This window comes from Hydra vulgaris, chromosome 06, assembly GCF_038396675.1.
Source record: "Hydra vulgaris chromosome 06, alternate assembly HydraT2T_AEP".
In the NCBI taxonomy this organism is placed as follows: domain Eukaryota; kingdom Metazoa; phylum Cnidaria; class Hydrozoa; order Anthoathecata; family Hydridae; genus Hydra; species Hydra vulgaris.
In genome coordinates, this window is record NC_088925.1 from 29,836,635 (window position 1) to 29,853,435 (window position 16,801).

At 27.2% G+C, this 16,801-nt stretch overlaps 1 protein-coding gene across 1 annotated transcript; it reads left to right on the forward strand.

Annotated features, from left to right (window-relative positions):
• Nucleotides 1–11,256: 11,256 nt before the first annotated feature.
• LOC105845214 (alpha-2B adrenergic receptor) lies at nt 11,257–13,085 on the forward strand. Its single transcript, XM_065799819.1, has 3 exons — nt 11,257–11,530; nt 11,807–11,975; nt 12,048–13,085. The coding sequence occupies exons 1-3, from the start codon at nt 11,353–11,355 to the stop codon at nt 12,841–12,843; spliced, it is 1,143 nt and encodes a 380-aa protein (XP_065655891.1). The 5' UTR covers nt 11,257–11,352; the 3' UTR covers nt 12,844–13,085.
• The last annotated feature ends 3,716 nt before the right edge of the window (nt 13,086–16,801 follow it).

The window sequence follows — 16,801 nt, forward strand, 5'->3', positions numbered from 1 at the left end:
AGTTAGTAATAAGATTTTAAAAATATTTTCTTATTTTTATTTACCTGTATATAGCTCCACGCAGTTTTCCAGTATTGCTGCGGGTAGAGTCAAAGCATAAAGAGTGTACATTGTCGACTATGTCCATCTCCTTCAAAAGTTCACGGATTGCATTAAACTGGTTTAGGCCAGTGCCAGATTCAATACCTGGTGCATCTAGAAGATAATTCTTACCATTAAAACTTACAAGTACACAGATCCTGTTCTTCGCTTTGTCACAGTGCTCAGGTATCCTTTATTATTTTCCCATCAAAATGTAGTTCAAGCTTGCCATTTCTGGTTAATATGATACTGCAATAATTTTTTCAACTTTTCAAAATCTTCATCAAGTATCTTATTTTTCATTCTATATACACTTGAATATGAAAGAGGCAGCTTATCTGGATTACCTCCCCCTTCAATAACCAACTTTGTTAGAGTAGCAGTGATTTTATTGGCAGATATGTTGGCTCCAAGAGCTGTTCTCATTGTGTTATGTATGGTGTCTTTGCTAACGTCAATTTGTTGAGATTGAGAGTTTGATGTGTTTTGTTTTTTGGCAGGACTAGGCTGATATTCACTGCCACTTGAACTGAGTGTGTCAGATGAATTTGAAGTATTAAGTACAGAATCCTGACCATCTAAAATAAAAGGTAGTCTATTAGTCACTCTTTCCAGATATCTCTTTTCTTTTTGCTTTGAATAGTCAGCTCTGGTTGTGTCCAGATCTTTTATACACATCTTGCGATCTGTTATCTGATCTCTGATGAAGGCGATGTCATTTGCTTTGACTTCCTTTAGTATGAACTTTACCATCTTAATAGCTTTAGTGTCTTGTGGTCAGTGCTTCCCCAAAATAGTCCTATAAAAAGTAAAGTAAGTTAGTTAAGTTAGTTGATATAATAAAATTACAATTTATTTTTTGTTATGATAAGTAAAAAATTCTAGAATAATATATTCAAATCCAAACAGTTATTTGTCATAATTTGTGTTAGTTTATGAAAATTACACTTACCTCTTAATGTAGCCATAAACTCTTTCCTGGTAGCGACCGATCCTTGGCTTGTGCTGTGACTTCTTCAAATTCATTTGAAGCTGATCATGAATATCAAGGCATATATTACTTTGTAATATATGCCTTGATATTCATGATCAGCCTACTAGCACTGATAACTGGGAATCCAGATCTAAGCCACGTAAACACAAGTGTTCCTAAAATGCATTCATTTTGACACTGCTCTGTTACTGTGGTACATACCATTCTATTTAAAAAACAAAGGGTTATTAAAATAAATTTTGCTATTTTTTTAAAATAGTTATTATTTAAATTATAGTTTTAAATTGAAAATTATTCTGCTTGAATACACTTTTATCCTACCTGAAACCAACACCAAGCTGGCAAGATATCAGTGAGTCAATTTTTGTGTTCTGTAGCTTCTTTTCCTAAAGATATAGCAGGTGCTTCAAAACATCAATCCTGAGAGGAAGCATAACAGTTTTTTTATTTATTTCTCGTTATATTATGCAATCTATAAAAAAAAGTTTTTTTTTAAAACTTGATGAGGCCAGCGCGAGGTAAAAAAATAATTAAAAAAAAACAACAACAGTTTTTCGTTTTTTTATTATAGTCCGCAAAAAATTGCCTATTTGTTAGTGAAATTTTTTCCATGACCTAACTTTTGAATACCCCTAATATACATATATATATATATATATATATATATATATATATATATATATATATATATATATATATGTATATATATATATATATATATATATATATATATATATATATATATATATATATATATATATATATATATATATATATATATATATATATATATATATATATATATATATGTATACATTTTATGAAAGTCAAATTTTACAACTAAAAATAGTTACATATATACAATTTACTAAGAAAATGAATCTTATCATATTGGAGTATGAAGAAAATAGCGATAATTAGCGTTTTTAGTGAAATTTTTTAAACTTTAACATCAAATTAAAAAGAGTGCTATCCTCAAATTTTTAGGTCAATGTTTTTATTTGGTTCTTAATTAGAATGAAGTTCTCTATCGAAATCAATCAAAATGATAAGGGTAGGAAACTGAAACAGTTCCGGATTTAAAAGGAAATCTATACATTGTGACATAAGCATTATCTTTTATTTTTGATTTTTATTTTGAGGAGCAATCATAAACGCAGCATTTATCAAGCATTTTACGAGTTTAACTGAAATAGTTTAAATCAACAACCAAAATCCTCATTGAAACTATACTTCTCCGTAAAAAAAGTCGGCCTTCGCTAATTTTACGGAAAATGAGCTGTCGCGACTGTTTAAGAAGGCCTTAGACCGGATGAATGAAAATGAGCAATTGCTTTTACTCAGTAATTGGTCAGCTTTACATAAAAAAAAAACTTTAGTAGTTTAACTCAAATTTTAATTCACTTAAAGTTAAGCAATTTACTAAGTAATTGCTCAGTGGTATGTGAATAAAAACTTAAGCAAAATTGTTAAAGTTTTAATTCATGTAAAGCTGACCAATTACTGAGTAAAAGCAGTTGCTCATTTTTATTCACCCGGCCTCATATATCTTGTCTTATAAACTTAAAAACTTCAATTACGCTAACATCTTTTGAGGTTATCCTTCACTGTTGCTGGCTTTCCACATTGATGTTTAACGTTAAGTTAATTTATTTAGTGTTTAAGTGAACAATTTTTAAAATGTTTTAAATAATTAAGAAAAAATCAATTTTATTAAATTTACTTAAAAAAAAATAATTTAATCTAAATATTATTAGGCTAATTTGAATCGGTGAATGTTAAATGGGCAGTAGTCCAACAATGTAAACTTTTGGTAAACTAAAAAAAAATATTTACCCCGTAATAAATTTTTGTTAATAATTTTTTTTTTTTTTTGAAGATGGAAAACATTATCGGCAGTTTTATTATATGCAGTTTTTCTTTGATTTCCAAAAATTTATATTATTAGACTTCCGCCCTTTTAACATTCACCGATTCATTTAGTAGTAGTATAGTTTCACTTTCGTTTTTAAAGTAATTTTAATTAGTTACTAGGCTTTTCTGAACTTGAAAGAGCGTGTTGTCAAAATGTACGTGGTCATTCGAGAAAGATTAAGCAAAAATTTTTACTTTTTAGAAATCAATTATAATTTATTAGTTTAGAAATATTACATAAATTATAGTAGCAATATTAAGATCATAATATATAAATACATATAAAAAGTTTAGAAAATAGTTTTGCAAATTATATATTACATTTTTATTAAATAAAAAGTAAAAAGGACCACTCCTAATTTTCTAAATCGTTTAGATTTTGTTTGTATTAGCTACTTTTTTAGCATTATTTATGGCTTTTTTGTAGCAGTTTTGTTTTTATTAGGCTTATTTTTAACTTTTTAGAAAGAAATTAGGGGTATAGATGAGGCCTAACTATTTTTCGTAAACCAAACCCGCAGCCTAACCCTAAGTTTCAGGGTTGGGGTTTGGTTAACAATACTCTTTCGCATAAGCGTTTTTTACGGACTTACTAAAGGGGGTGTAACTAAAAGCGTTTTTTACGGGGGTTTTAAAGGGGGTGTAACTAAAAGCATTATTACTAAAGGGTGCCTGAAATACACGTCCGCCCTTTTTGCTCTTAAAAGAGTTATTCTAATACTTTATCATAAATTGTTTAATACTATTTTTAAATTTATCCATAAAAAAAAAGTTTTAAAAAGTCCTAAATTAATATAATTCAATATACATTGAATGCCATTATTTCAAACCTTGCTTATTTTATTATGTGGATTAATATTTTATTGACATTTCTGTGATGTTATCACCTATTTTTGTTCTTTTTTAGCAAATTTAGAAAAATAGATTAAAATTTTAGGCCTACACTGAAATTTTGTGGTTTGTAAAGGTTAAATTTTGTAATGAGGATTGCAGTGTTATGTTGCAGAATAGTGGCGTAAAATATTTTTATTTTTTCGCTTGTTGCGCTCTCGTCAGTGGAAGCTTTAAAAACATTAGGAATATTAATTGAAATAATAAAAGAAAAAAAGATAGCTGCCCCATGCCAAACCCTCAGTCGATGTAGCGGCACTTCCTTGTAGCAGCAGGCTATAAGATAGTTGATGTAGCAGCACTCCCTTGTAGCAGCAGGCTATAAGATGATTTAAGTACTTATGCCAATAAATATTTCATTTCTTTATATTAAAAAGTCTCCACTTTGAGCAAGTCAACAACACCAAAGCGCAACAAGCAAAAAAATAAAAGTCGCTGTTCTGCAACATTACCGATTGCAGTTCTCTTATTTGTTTTTTCGTTTTACATTTAATCAGTATTTGATTTAAATTAAATATGATTATAATTCGACATTTTATTACGAGGTAAGATCTTTATATATGAATATTTATATGAATCTTTTTAAATTTTGTCATGTGATTTTAATTTTTCTGTTTTTGACAATTCAAATTATATATCTTTTTAGTTTGCATATATGTAACAAAAAGGAAACTAGCCAATCACATTGCATTAGTTTTTTAATGTATATAAGTAAGTTTATAAAAATGCCACAAATTGTTAATCTCTGTTTTTAGACAATGAGTGGAATTCGCCCTTCGTTGGAACAAAGAATAAAGATTGTAAAGAATCATTATTTGTTACAATTTCCAGTATCAAATCAACGTGCTTGGCGTGAAGATTTAAAATTGCAGCTCCTTCATCTTTATGTATTCGTGAATTAGTTGCCAAATTGGAGAAAACTGGAACAGTAATGGATGTTAAAAGAACTGAACAGTCAGCGTGATCACAGAAGCATAGAAAAAAGAAATCAATCAACATTTTCAAGATTGTCCAATAACATCAACACGTCGTGGTTCATTGCAACTCCAAATAAGCCGTTTATCATTACGCCGCTTTTCCATATTTTATTGCTTAAAGTGTTATGCTTCTTTTTAAAGGTTGGTGAATATATATATATATATATATATATATATATATATATATATATATATATATATATATATATATATATATATATATATATATATATATATATATATATATATATATATATATATATACAGCGGTGGCCAAAAATTAAAGACCACTCATTTTTTAGTTGGTTTCTTAATCTTTAAAATAAAATTAAGAAGATTCTAATTGACATATTAAATTTTTTTTTTAATATCTTGTTAATTAAAACATACGGATTAAAGTTGTATAATTTTTTAATCTAATTAAATAGCGTTTAACTTATTATAATTAATTATAAATAAATTAATTAATTATAAATAAATAAATATAAAATAATTAAGTTAAATATAATACTTATAATTAACTTATTAAAAAACTGATGAGTACTTATAAATCTTCTTTAAATAAATTGGACAAAGTTTAACGACCACTTTCAAATCTTTAATTTGCACTTATTAAAAATAATAATCCATTATTTTTTTTAACTGTCTTAATTGCTTATTACGTTGGCTATAAAATAAAATGTCGAAACCTGAGTTTTGATATCAAATACACATTTATTTTTTGAATTGCAATAAGGATATAAAAATATTGCAAAAATGCGTGCAAAGATCGAAGAAAAAGACAGATACGCGGCTCTTGTATTAAAAGAAGAAGGCTATAGCATCAGACAAATAGCAGAAAAGCTCGGAAGGTCTCACTCTTGCATTATTAACATAATTCAACGATACAAAGAGACCCGGTCAATTAATGATCGTCATAGGACTGGACGAAATAAATTTCAAATGACCGTGATGTTCGCTCGTTAGTGAGATTAATGAAAGAAAACAGACAAGCATCATCTACAGACTTGTCTACAAAATGGACACTGTCAAATGGTCTGAAAGCAAGCCCTAGAACTGTGCGAAGGGTCCTCCACAATTTAAATTATTTATGGCGTGCTGCTGCAAAAAAAACACGCTTAAATAAAAAACAAAAATTTGCCAGGAAAGAGTGGTGCAAACTACATAAAAATTGGTCAACAGATCAGTGGAGCCGTGTGGTTTTCAGTGATGAAATGAACGTTGAGGTAGACAACAGAAAAGGTTGCGTAATGTTGCGTAGACTTCCAAGCGAACGGTTCGATGAATGATGCATTTTGAAACGAACAAAACAAGGCAGTGGTTCAATAGGCATTTGGGCCTGTATTAGTGCCTGTGGAGTTGGCGTTTTTTATTTATTCGATGGTAGACTCAACAAAGAAAGGTACATCGAAATTTTGGAAAACTCGCTTATTCCTAGCATTGATTTATGGCAGTTGCAAGATGGATTTATTTTCCAGCAAGATAATGCACCGTGTCATAAAGCGCATGTTGTTAGCGATTGGTTCAATTCTAATAAAATTCAAGTGCTTCCATGGCCTGCCAATAGTCCAGACTTGAATCCAATAGAGAATTTATGGTCGTGGCTTGATCACAAGCTTGGTAAAGAACAACTTTAGAATTTGGAAGATTTGAAACTTCTATATCTCATCATTTGAAAAATGTGCCTGCTGAAGTAATCAAAACTTTAATGAATTCAATGCCAGAACGAGTACAAGAGTGCTTGAAAACAAATGGAGGAACAACACGTTTCTAAATTATTTTTGTATTGCTTTTAAAATATTTTTGAAACTGGTCTTAAAATTTTGTCCAATTTTTTTTCCCATTTATATTTTTTACTAGTCAGTTTTTTAATTTTTTAATATTATTTAGTAAAAAAAATATAAATTCTTTTATAATAAATATAAAATACAATAAAAATTCTTTCTAAAAATGTTTTTCTTTTTTTGATACCTTTTTCCAAAATAAAATTATACTAAGGTTAAAAATTAATTTTGAAAAAAAAATGAGTGGTCTTTAATTTTTGGCCACCGCTGTATATACATATATATATATATATATATATATATATATATATATATATATATATATATATATATATATATATATATATATATATATATATATATATATATATATATATATATATATAATTACTTGTGAGTAAAATATACTGATAAAGATTGCTTTATTTTTTATACATGATTGTACATTAAGGTAAAAATAATTTTGTGTGCTCTAGATTTTTTAATTAAGTTAAAAATAATTGATGTAAATAAATATTGTTTTATATTTTTAATAAACGGCTTCTATATATAAACTTATAAAAAGATATGGATTTTTTTTTTTTTTTTTTTTTTTATCCATTTTTTGCCGTATAAAAATATAAATACAATATTTCCAATATATAGATGGCCGGGGTAAGAAGAAGACGCAATTTGTCTTATCGCCAAGCCCCGAATTTAATAAATCTTAAGCTTTTTATTGATCTTTCCAAGGCCTTTGATACAGTTGATCACAGTATTTTACTTTCCAAGCTAAACTATTACGGCATAATAGGCTCAACATTTAAGTGGATTCAAAGCTACTTGTCTAACAGAAAGCAATTTGTGCTACTAGAAAAGTCAGGAGCCCTTGATATTACGTGTGGAGTTCCTCAGGGTTCAATCCTAGGTCCATTATTGTTTTTAATATATATTAACGATATGCATAAAGCTTCCCAAAAAATATCTACTATTATGTATGCTGACGATACAAATTTATTTTTTAATCATCCTGATGCAAAGACTTTGTTTGAAACTATGAATATTGAACTCGAAAATTTCAACCTCTGGTTCATAGCAAATAAATTATCCCTAAATTGTAAAAAAACTAGCTTTACTCTATTTCATAAAAAAAAACAATCAATTAATCTTCCGTTAAAGCTGCCTAAACTGTTTATTAATAAAAATCAAATTAAACGTGACAAATGCACACAATTTTTGGGAGTACTTTTTGATGAAAATTTGACATGGAGAAACCATATTGGTCTTCTTGAAACAAAGGTGTCCTCTGTAATAGGTGTTTTGTTTAAGTCAAGACCTTTTCTCGATAGTAAATCACGTAAAATGCTTTACTTTAGTCTTGTACATAGTCAGCTTTTGTACGCAAATATTGTATGGGGCCAGCACCCATGAAACCAAATTGCTAAAATTGCAAAGTCTGCAAAACCATGCATGCAAAGCAATTAATTATTTAAATAGGTTAGTAAACCCGGCCCCAGTGATGAAAAGCATGATGGTTCTAGATATTGAGAAACTTAAAACATTACAGATATTAATTATTATGTATAAATATAAAAACAATCTTCTACCAAGCGTTTTTTCAGATAACTTTCTTATATCATTTTCTGAAAAATATAATCTGCGTTCAAATACCAGGAACGACTATCAACTAGGAAAAATTAAATCACAGCAGTCAAGTTTTTTAATTACAAACCGAGGTCCATCAATATGGAATCGTTTCCAAAATAAAAATATTAAAGACCTAAAAAGCATTTCATCGTTTAAACAACAAATTAAAATGCATCTCCTTAATTCCTGACATATATATTATAGTTTACAGTATTTGTTTTCAGATTTTTTTGTATTTTTTTTATTATTTATTTTTTATTATTTTTCTTATGTGTTTTAATTTTATTAAATTTTTTATTTTTCTTTAAAAACTAAAGTGTTTTTTTATTTTTATTTCAATAGTGACTAAAGGGGCTCTATGAAAAGGTTGTGATGATAAACGCATCATCCTTACCTTCTTTGAGTCCCTGACTGATTATAACAATATATATATATATTATAAATTAAAAAGATTAAAAACGTTTTTTATAAAGGTTTTTTATGTTTACGATGTTATTTATTTTATATGAAAAATTGTAATATTGTTTAATCAGCGAAATAAAAGTTAAATAAATAAATAAAAGCTAAAATTTATTCTTTGCTTAGAAAAGATCACAATTTGTAAGATTCTTTTACTTTCATTTATCATTCAGTAGTAACTAGTAATATTCAGGGCCTATTCTAGGAAAAGAATTTGGGCAGTGGTACCCCCTCATTCCGGCGAATTTAAGTAGAAAATCTGCGGTTTTTTTTGCGAAAAAAACAATATTTGCCGTAATTTTAATTTGGACGGCACCAAATACGGTCGATGCTGTCGAAAAAATTGCTCACTGTTGAAACATGGTTTTAATTTTGTAAATTTAATATGGTGTTAAATTTACTCTATTAATCCTTTTTTTAACATGCTGCTCGGAAACACTTTCTCTCTTTCTTAAACGAGAATTAGTACTGGGAGAATTAATAAAACTTATATATATATGTATATATATATACATATATATATATATATATATATATATATATATATATATATATATATATATATATATATATATATATATATATATATATATATATATATATATATATTATTTATAAACATTTATCAAAGCATTTATCAATATTTATGAAATATGTATCAATATTTCTTAAAATTTATCATTACTTATCAATGTTTATAAATATTTATCTAATATTTATAAGTATTTATTAAATATTTATCAATATTTATCAAATTTTCTGTTAATATTTATCAAATAGTTATCAATATTTATCAATATTGATCAAATATATTCAATTGTTAAAAAAAATCTTAGTTTTACCTGCTGCAAAAACATTTGCATAGAAGTTTTTAATTATGTGGTATGAATAGGGTTGCCAGATGTCCGGCTTTTACGAAGGAGAACACAGTAAAAAAATTTATTATGCAGTTTTGGCGCCGTTTTCTCCTCCGTAAAAGCCGGGCGTCTGGCAACTCCAAGTATAAGAAAAGTTAAACAGATTTAAACATTAGGTTATCAAGTAATATTCTTTTCTAAACTAAGCCCTGCCTGTAAATTATATTGCGTAAATAAAAAAATTATATTTTGTAAATCTGTTCTTAGTCCTAACCTTTGTTTACAATTCGAAATTTTCCCACTCTCAGTCTAGCCATTTTTTTCGTTGCTTCGTGTGAAATAAAATAATGTTTGTAATGGTAACTTTTAATCAGAATTAGGAACATCTATTAAGTTTTAAATCGAGTGAAAATTGCTCTTTTAAATTTACACCCGGTTAAGCAAAATAAAACCAGTCATGACAGTCATGATCAGAGCTTTAGAATGATGAAGCTCAACATTTGATGCCATTTCTGACTATATTTGTGATATTGGTAAGATAAGCAACGTAAACTCTTTTCCGCATTCCTCTTTAAAAAAACTGTTTTCTTGGAGCACTCTAATAACTAGAAAAAGAAAAAGAAAAAAAAAAGGAAAAAAGAAATATTAAATTCCTGATCACGTGATCAAGAATTTTATTGATTTTTATTTTTATATTTTATCACGGCTTTTTATTGTACTTGGTATTTGAAAGATTTTGGCCTAGATAAAGCTGTACTAAAGGTTGAAGATATAAGCTGATATATTTTTACAATTTAGGTTGTCGTATTTGATTGTGTTTAAAATATTTTCTTTTCACCTGACGACAACAAATAAAAAATTAACAAATAGATCTTATGCATACTAAAGGTAAACAATTGTAAAACTATTAGACGACTATAATTAATTCGCCAAATTTCTTTGTTTGCAAATATTGCTGAATTTATATGGAACCTTAAGTTTATCCAAATTTATTTTTAATGATCATAATTTTTTGTTTCGTGTTTAGAAAAACAAAGACTTTGCTCAAATTAAAATTGCTTAACTACAAGCATATTTACTTGATATTAACGTAATGATAATATCATAATGATAATAGCACTATGGTAAAAGCACGTGATAATAGCATAATGATAATAGCACTATGGTAAAAGCACAGTGATAATAGCATAATGATAAAAGCGCAATTAATAAAAGAAAACCCTTCAGCAAATGCTAAAATATTTTTAGACGATGAATAGAATATTCATACTTGATATCAAAAAATTTTTAACTCGGCTAAAGTCTCATTGAGTTTAGCTTTGAGTAAAAAACATTCATTTTTTATATAGTTTTTAAATGGCTGTTTAGATAATATTAATTTGGCAACTTTTTTGTTGCCTAAAACGATTATTTCTGGTTTTAAAAAAGTCCTTCAAAAATATGCCAATATCTGTTAAACCTAAAATATGCTAATGTGTTGAACCTAAACAATCATTACTGCAATATATTGCTCAACTCTTTTTTTGTTTATTTAAGACTATAAAAAATGTTAATTTAAAAAAATATTTTTTCGTTTTTCTTTTGCAAATGTTTAAATAATGTGTTTTAGTGATTAAAAACATTCAATAGAAAATGATTATCGATCTTATAACAAGGTCGTCAAAATTAAAACCAGAAAACAGCAGGAAAAAAAAACAATTACGAAAGTAAAAATACGACTTTATAACCAAGTTAAGTTAAGTATTTAAAAAAAAAATTTGACATCAAGCATGAATATAACAACTTGTTCATTATCTGAAAATTTGAAATTTCATCATTTACTTTACGTTTTTTTTATGATCATTGTGCTACTATCAAGTGCAATTGGAAATATATTGGTTACAGTTTCTATATTTATGTCACGTTGTTTTCGCGAACGAGTAGGAACTATATTTATAATAAGTTTAGGTAGAGTTTTTTTACTTTAGTCCCGCGCAATTTCTAGGGCCCGCGAGACTGCTATCAAAGTTAGGGACTAAAAAGAAAAAGCTTTTTTTAAAAAAAGCTTTGAAAAGCAGAGTCTTTAAATTCCTAGAAATTTTTTTATCATTACTTGTCTTTTGGTCTAGCTAAAGGTTTTCTATTTTAGTACCAAGTAGAAATAATTGTAAACCTTTTATCGGTTGCGTGGTTTCTTATAATTACTTTTTTTTAATGAGAAATTATTTATTCTTGTTATTTTAGCTTGCTCAGATTTTGCAAATGCAGCTTTCCTAATTCCTTTCAAAATATCAACAAATCTACGTAACGACCAGTTTTGCCATTCAATTTCGAAGTGTTTTCTATACATCATTGTTGACTCCACTTGCAATATTGCAAGCATTTTTGGTCTTCTTTTCATTACCATTGACAGGTATGCTTAGTTATTTATTATAGTTCATTTTAAGTAATTTTTAGTTTTAACAATTTTTAATATTTTTGATAGATACATTGCCATAAGATTTCCATTTCATTACACTGAGATACTTACTAGAAAACGAGCAAAGGTAGTAACTTTATTAATCTGGATTGTATCTGCAGTAATCGGTATTGCTGGAATATTTCAATGGCAACAAAACAGATTCCTGCCGTCATTAAGTATTAAAGTAACACCATCTGAAAAGGGATGCAGGAATGAAAATAGATATTTTTACGTCTTTGTTTATTTTACTCTTTATTTACCATCTTTGGGCGCAATGACAATTCTGTACTTAGTTATTATGCGAATAGCAGTAATGCATGCCAAAGCTATAGCTTTGCAAAAACAAAAATGCGTTCCACGTGTCCAGCAAGAAAACTTAACTAAAAAACGTGGTCGAATTTTTGAAATGAAAACAACAAAAACGGTTGCTATGGTTTATCTGGCTTTTATTATTTGCTGGGGTCCTTCCTGTGTAATAAATATTATAATATTTTTTGATCAAAATGTTTTTCCAAAATTAAAGAAAACACATAATGGTTTGTTTAAGTTTATATTTTATTCGTTTATTGAAATTTTGCCGGTTCTTACAACAACACTGAATCCATTCATATATAGCTTTTCAAACAAGCATTTTCGATCAGCATTTAAGAAAACGCTGAAAAAACTTTACGAAAAAATATCAAAAGTAAAAAGAAAAAAAAGTGTAACAAGCCTAACAAGTATTATAACTTTGTTAAACATAACTAATCAATCAAGAAAAAATTACATTGTCAAGAAAACATCTCTCTCGATTGAATCCTTAACAGCTATTGAAGTTTGACTAATTTGATGACGTATTCGATGAATAAATAACGATAAGTTTGATGTATGATTTGGTTTGAATTTGTTTGGAAATAACTTCATCGTTTGTTTTTTTTTACTTTATAATTTTTTTAAATTCAAGTGACAATTTTTATTAGTGAATTAACTTTGTAATTGCTTTTATTGCAATCAAAGATGATTGATACCCAGATTGTTGCCACTCGTGTAATGCAATAATTTCTACAGTGGATATAAACTGCTACTCAGATGTTTTCTATCAAAAAACTATGCAATAGTTATTTATTTCATATATAGTTGTTCATAATTAATTTGTCGGAGTTAATTATAAGCAGTTAATTATTCATAGTTGTCATAGTTAATTGTTTGTTTCATACTTTGTCTCTTATTTCATAATATTTAGTTGTTTATTTCATACTTAGTCGCTTAATTCATAATATTTAGTTGTTTATTTCATAGTTAGTCATTTATTTCATACTTTTTCGCTTATTTCATAATAGCTAGTTGTTTATTTCATACTTTGTCGCTTGTTTCATAATATTTATTTGTTTATTTCATAGTTAGTTATTTATTTCATAGTTAGTTGTTTATTTCATATATGAAATAAACAACTAACTATGGAATAAATAACTAACTATGAAATAAACAACTAACTATTATGAAATAAGCGACAAAGTATGAAATAAATGACTAACTATGAAATAAACAACTAAATATTATGAAATAAGCGACAAAGTATGAAATAAACAATTAACTATAGTTGTTTATTTCATACTTTGTCGCTTATTACATAACAGTTAATTGCATGTTTCACAGTTAGTTGTTTATTTCATAGTTAGTTGTTTATTTCAAAGTTAGTTGTTTATTTCAGACATAGTTACTTATTTCATAAATTTGCAATAAAGTTGATACATTCAAGTCTTTTAACTCAAGAGTTTCCTTTATACTTAAGTCTTCGGTTATTTTCACTTCAAAGTTATTTTTAGTCAGTTTAACAGTATTTATTTTTCCTTTTTCAATTTGCCGTTTCTTAAAAAGAACAAAAAAGAAATCCCGGCTGGACCAAGTAGAAGACTAACTTGACCGAGCCACGTTACGCTATGTTTTCAAAAATTTACATAACTAATCAGTGATAAATAAAACAGTATAAGTACATACAAAACTTTAGTAATAAAATAAACTTTTGCAAATCTTCCAGCGGAATAATTCAAAAAAAGAAACATACTAAAGAGAGATCATCATGTTATCAATCACAAAAAATTGCGTTATGTTTTATTACGAATAATGCAATATAAATAAATATTTAGGGCTGAATATTAAATATCAACAAAAACATAAAACAAAAAAGGAAAACAATTAGTATCAAAAGCTAAAGAAAATGTAACAATTTTAAATGAATTATTTAATTCAGAACATTTTAATTTGCTTTCAAAAAAGATATTTGAAACCTAGTAAATCAAAGTCCATGTTCAATAAAAGTCGTTTTGAATCAGTCTTAAAAACTTTCCAAAGTGTTGTTTAAAACGAACTCTTGTTTTTCATTAAAAATATGAAGAAAATTTTTCCAAAAAAAGGTCCCCGATATTGAATTTGGTACAAGCTTAATTTAAGATGGTTTATGGGAATGATATACAGTAGAACCCCGTTAACTCGGACTCTGAACGGGTATATATATATTTTGCCCGACTTAGCGAATGTCCGAATTAAGCAAAGCTTTTGGTATGTATGGAAAATTTTAATGGGAAAATTTGTCCGACTTAGTAAAAGTCCGACTTATCCAGGGTCCGAGTTAACGGGATTCTGCAGTAGTTGTTTTCTGAATATTTGGAAGGATATTTATGAGAGATTTCATTAAAGTAAGATTTTGCTTTAAACATAAAAATTACTTGGTGAATACTAATCTTATAAATACATAAAGCTCCAAAATGACGTAAGAGAGGTTCGCTATGTGCATTCCTGTTTGCCCCAAGATTATCCTGCAAGCATATTTTTGTTGACTATAAACTTTTTTAAGTTTAGTGTGATTAGTGCTACCCCAGGCAACGTTACAGTTAATTACAGTATTAGAGTATTAGTGTTCATAATACTTAAGGTCGTTCTTATTGTGTCAAACTTATACTGTATAAACCAAGCTATTGTTCTATGTCTTTTTAACACCGTTTTTATCTTTATGAGTCAGTGCAATATGTTTGTTTTTCATTTTAGTCAATGACTACAACTGTCCTGGAGGGCATTTGTTTTTAAAAGTTACATTCTAAATGTATTTTAAATGTCTTTTAAACGTTTTTCCGTAATGAAAGTTTAAAAGACGTTTAAAAAATGTTTAAAAGACATTTATAACGTAACTTTTAAAAACAAATGCCCATAGGGTGTGTTGTAGTTATTGCATGTTATATCTGCTTATCAATTCTGGTCATTTATTATTTTCAAAGTTTTCTAGCTTTTATTACAGTTTATATCGATATGGTTTTAATTAAACTTTTATTTTACACTTAAAAAAAATAGTTAAACAAGATTTCATTTTGAAATATATAATATAAAAATAATTAAGTAAATAAATATATAAAATAAAAATAAAGCTTATCTTTTATTGTTTCGTTTTTTAAATTGTGCATTACATTTTGACTTTCAAACGAATCACCAAGAAATCAATTATTATTTAAGCTACAAATGTTGACTTGAATTATTTATTCACTGTCATGTTAATTATCCAGAAGTTGGTTGGGGTCCGCAAAAATAAATCATTGTCGATAAAGTAACATTTTTAGTTTTATTAGTTTCAAAAGTCGTTTGACTCAAGTTCAAAAACTTCAGAAATTCATTTAATTATATTTGACATTTTTTTTAACATTAGGAATTTATTATCAATTATTATAATAAGTTATTTATTTTGTTAATATTATTATAATATAATACTTAGATGTTATCCGTTTAAACGTAAAATCAATTCAACTGCATTTTTCTTTCTTAATGCGATACATCTCCATTTATTTAGAAATTTAAAAAAAAATCAATTTTTTAAAAGTTTTTATTTTTAATTCAAAGCATGTCAATGAAACTTTTTTTTGTAAAAACTTGTGTTTTTTGGTCATAGTCGGTTTTTGAAGTCCTTAGAAACGTCAAAACAACTTTTAGTTGCCACAAACATTAGCCACTAAACTAGCTTTCTAATGTTCTGTGCTCAATATAAACAAGAAATATTTTCAAGTAATCAACTCTTTAAATGAGTGAATTAAGCACGGTATCAACAGTGACAGAAGCAAAGAGCCAGAAAGACACAAGTTTTTTCCACGAACAAGTTGGTGTTCGTGGCAGTGTAATAAAATAACAATTGAAACACCATACAAAACTAAATTAGGTTTACCGTTAGCAACAGCTTTTTAAAAAAAGTTACACAGATACTAAAAATGAAATGAAAAATGATCTGCTTACCCGAGAAAACCACTTATATGGAAAGATAGCGTATACATTAAGATACCCAACGGGCATTTGTCTTTAAAAGTAATGTTCTAAATGTCTTTTAAACGTTTTTTAAACGTCTTTTAAAATAAAAAAAACATTTATTTCCGTTAAAACAGAAAAACTGTGAGAAAATCATTTAAAAAATTTAGTCAACTAAGATCACTGACCGCTAAAAAGTTTGGAGGGGCGAGTCCAAAGAATGTTATTCATTACAGATTAGGGATCTTTTAAAACATAATTTGTAAAAATTTGATAAATATAGTTGCAGAAGCATAAAAAGTTTTTTTGTGTTCAAAGAGAAAGATGTTATGAAGGGGAGAATAGTTCTTTGAGGAGCAGTAAATATTGTTTTTCGGACTGTGTCATCAAAAAGATCTCATCTAAATTTTCATTAAGTGTGACAAGGAACATTAATTAAAATAATTTTATTTAATTTAAGTTCCTAAATTTTAATAGTTTTAAATTAATAATAATTGTAAGTATATTAAGTGGATTGT

What these genes read in the sequence shown, in the direction of transcription:
- LOC105845214 (XM_065799819.1), top strand. Translation starts at nt 11,353, where the DNA reads ATGAATATAACAACTTGTTCATTATCTGAAAATTTGAAATTTCATCAT. An exon ending in TATATTTATAATAAGTTTAG is followed by an intron (nt 11,531 to 11,806) that starts GTAGAGTTTTTT and finishes TTGTTATTTTAG; the next exon opens with CTTGCTCAGATTTTGCAAAT. An exon ending in CTTTTCATTACCATTGACAG is followed by an intron (nt 11,976 to 12,047) that starts GTATGCTTAGTT and finishes TATTTTTGATAG; the next exon opens with ATACATTGCCATAAGATTTC.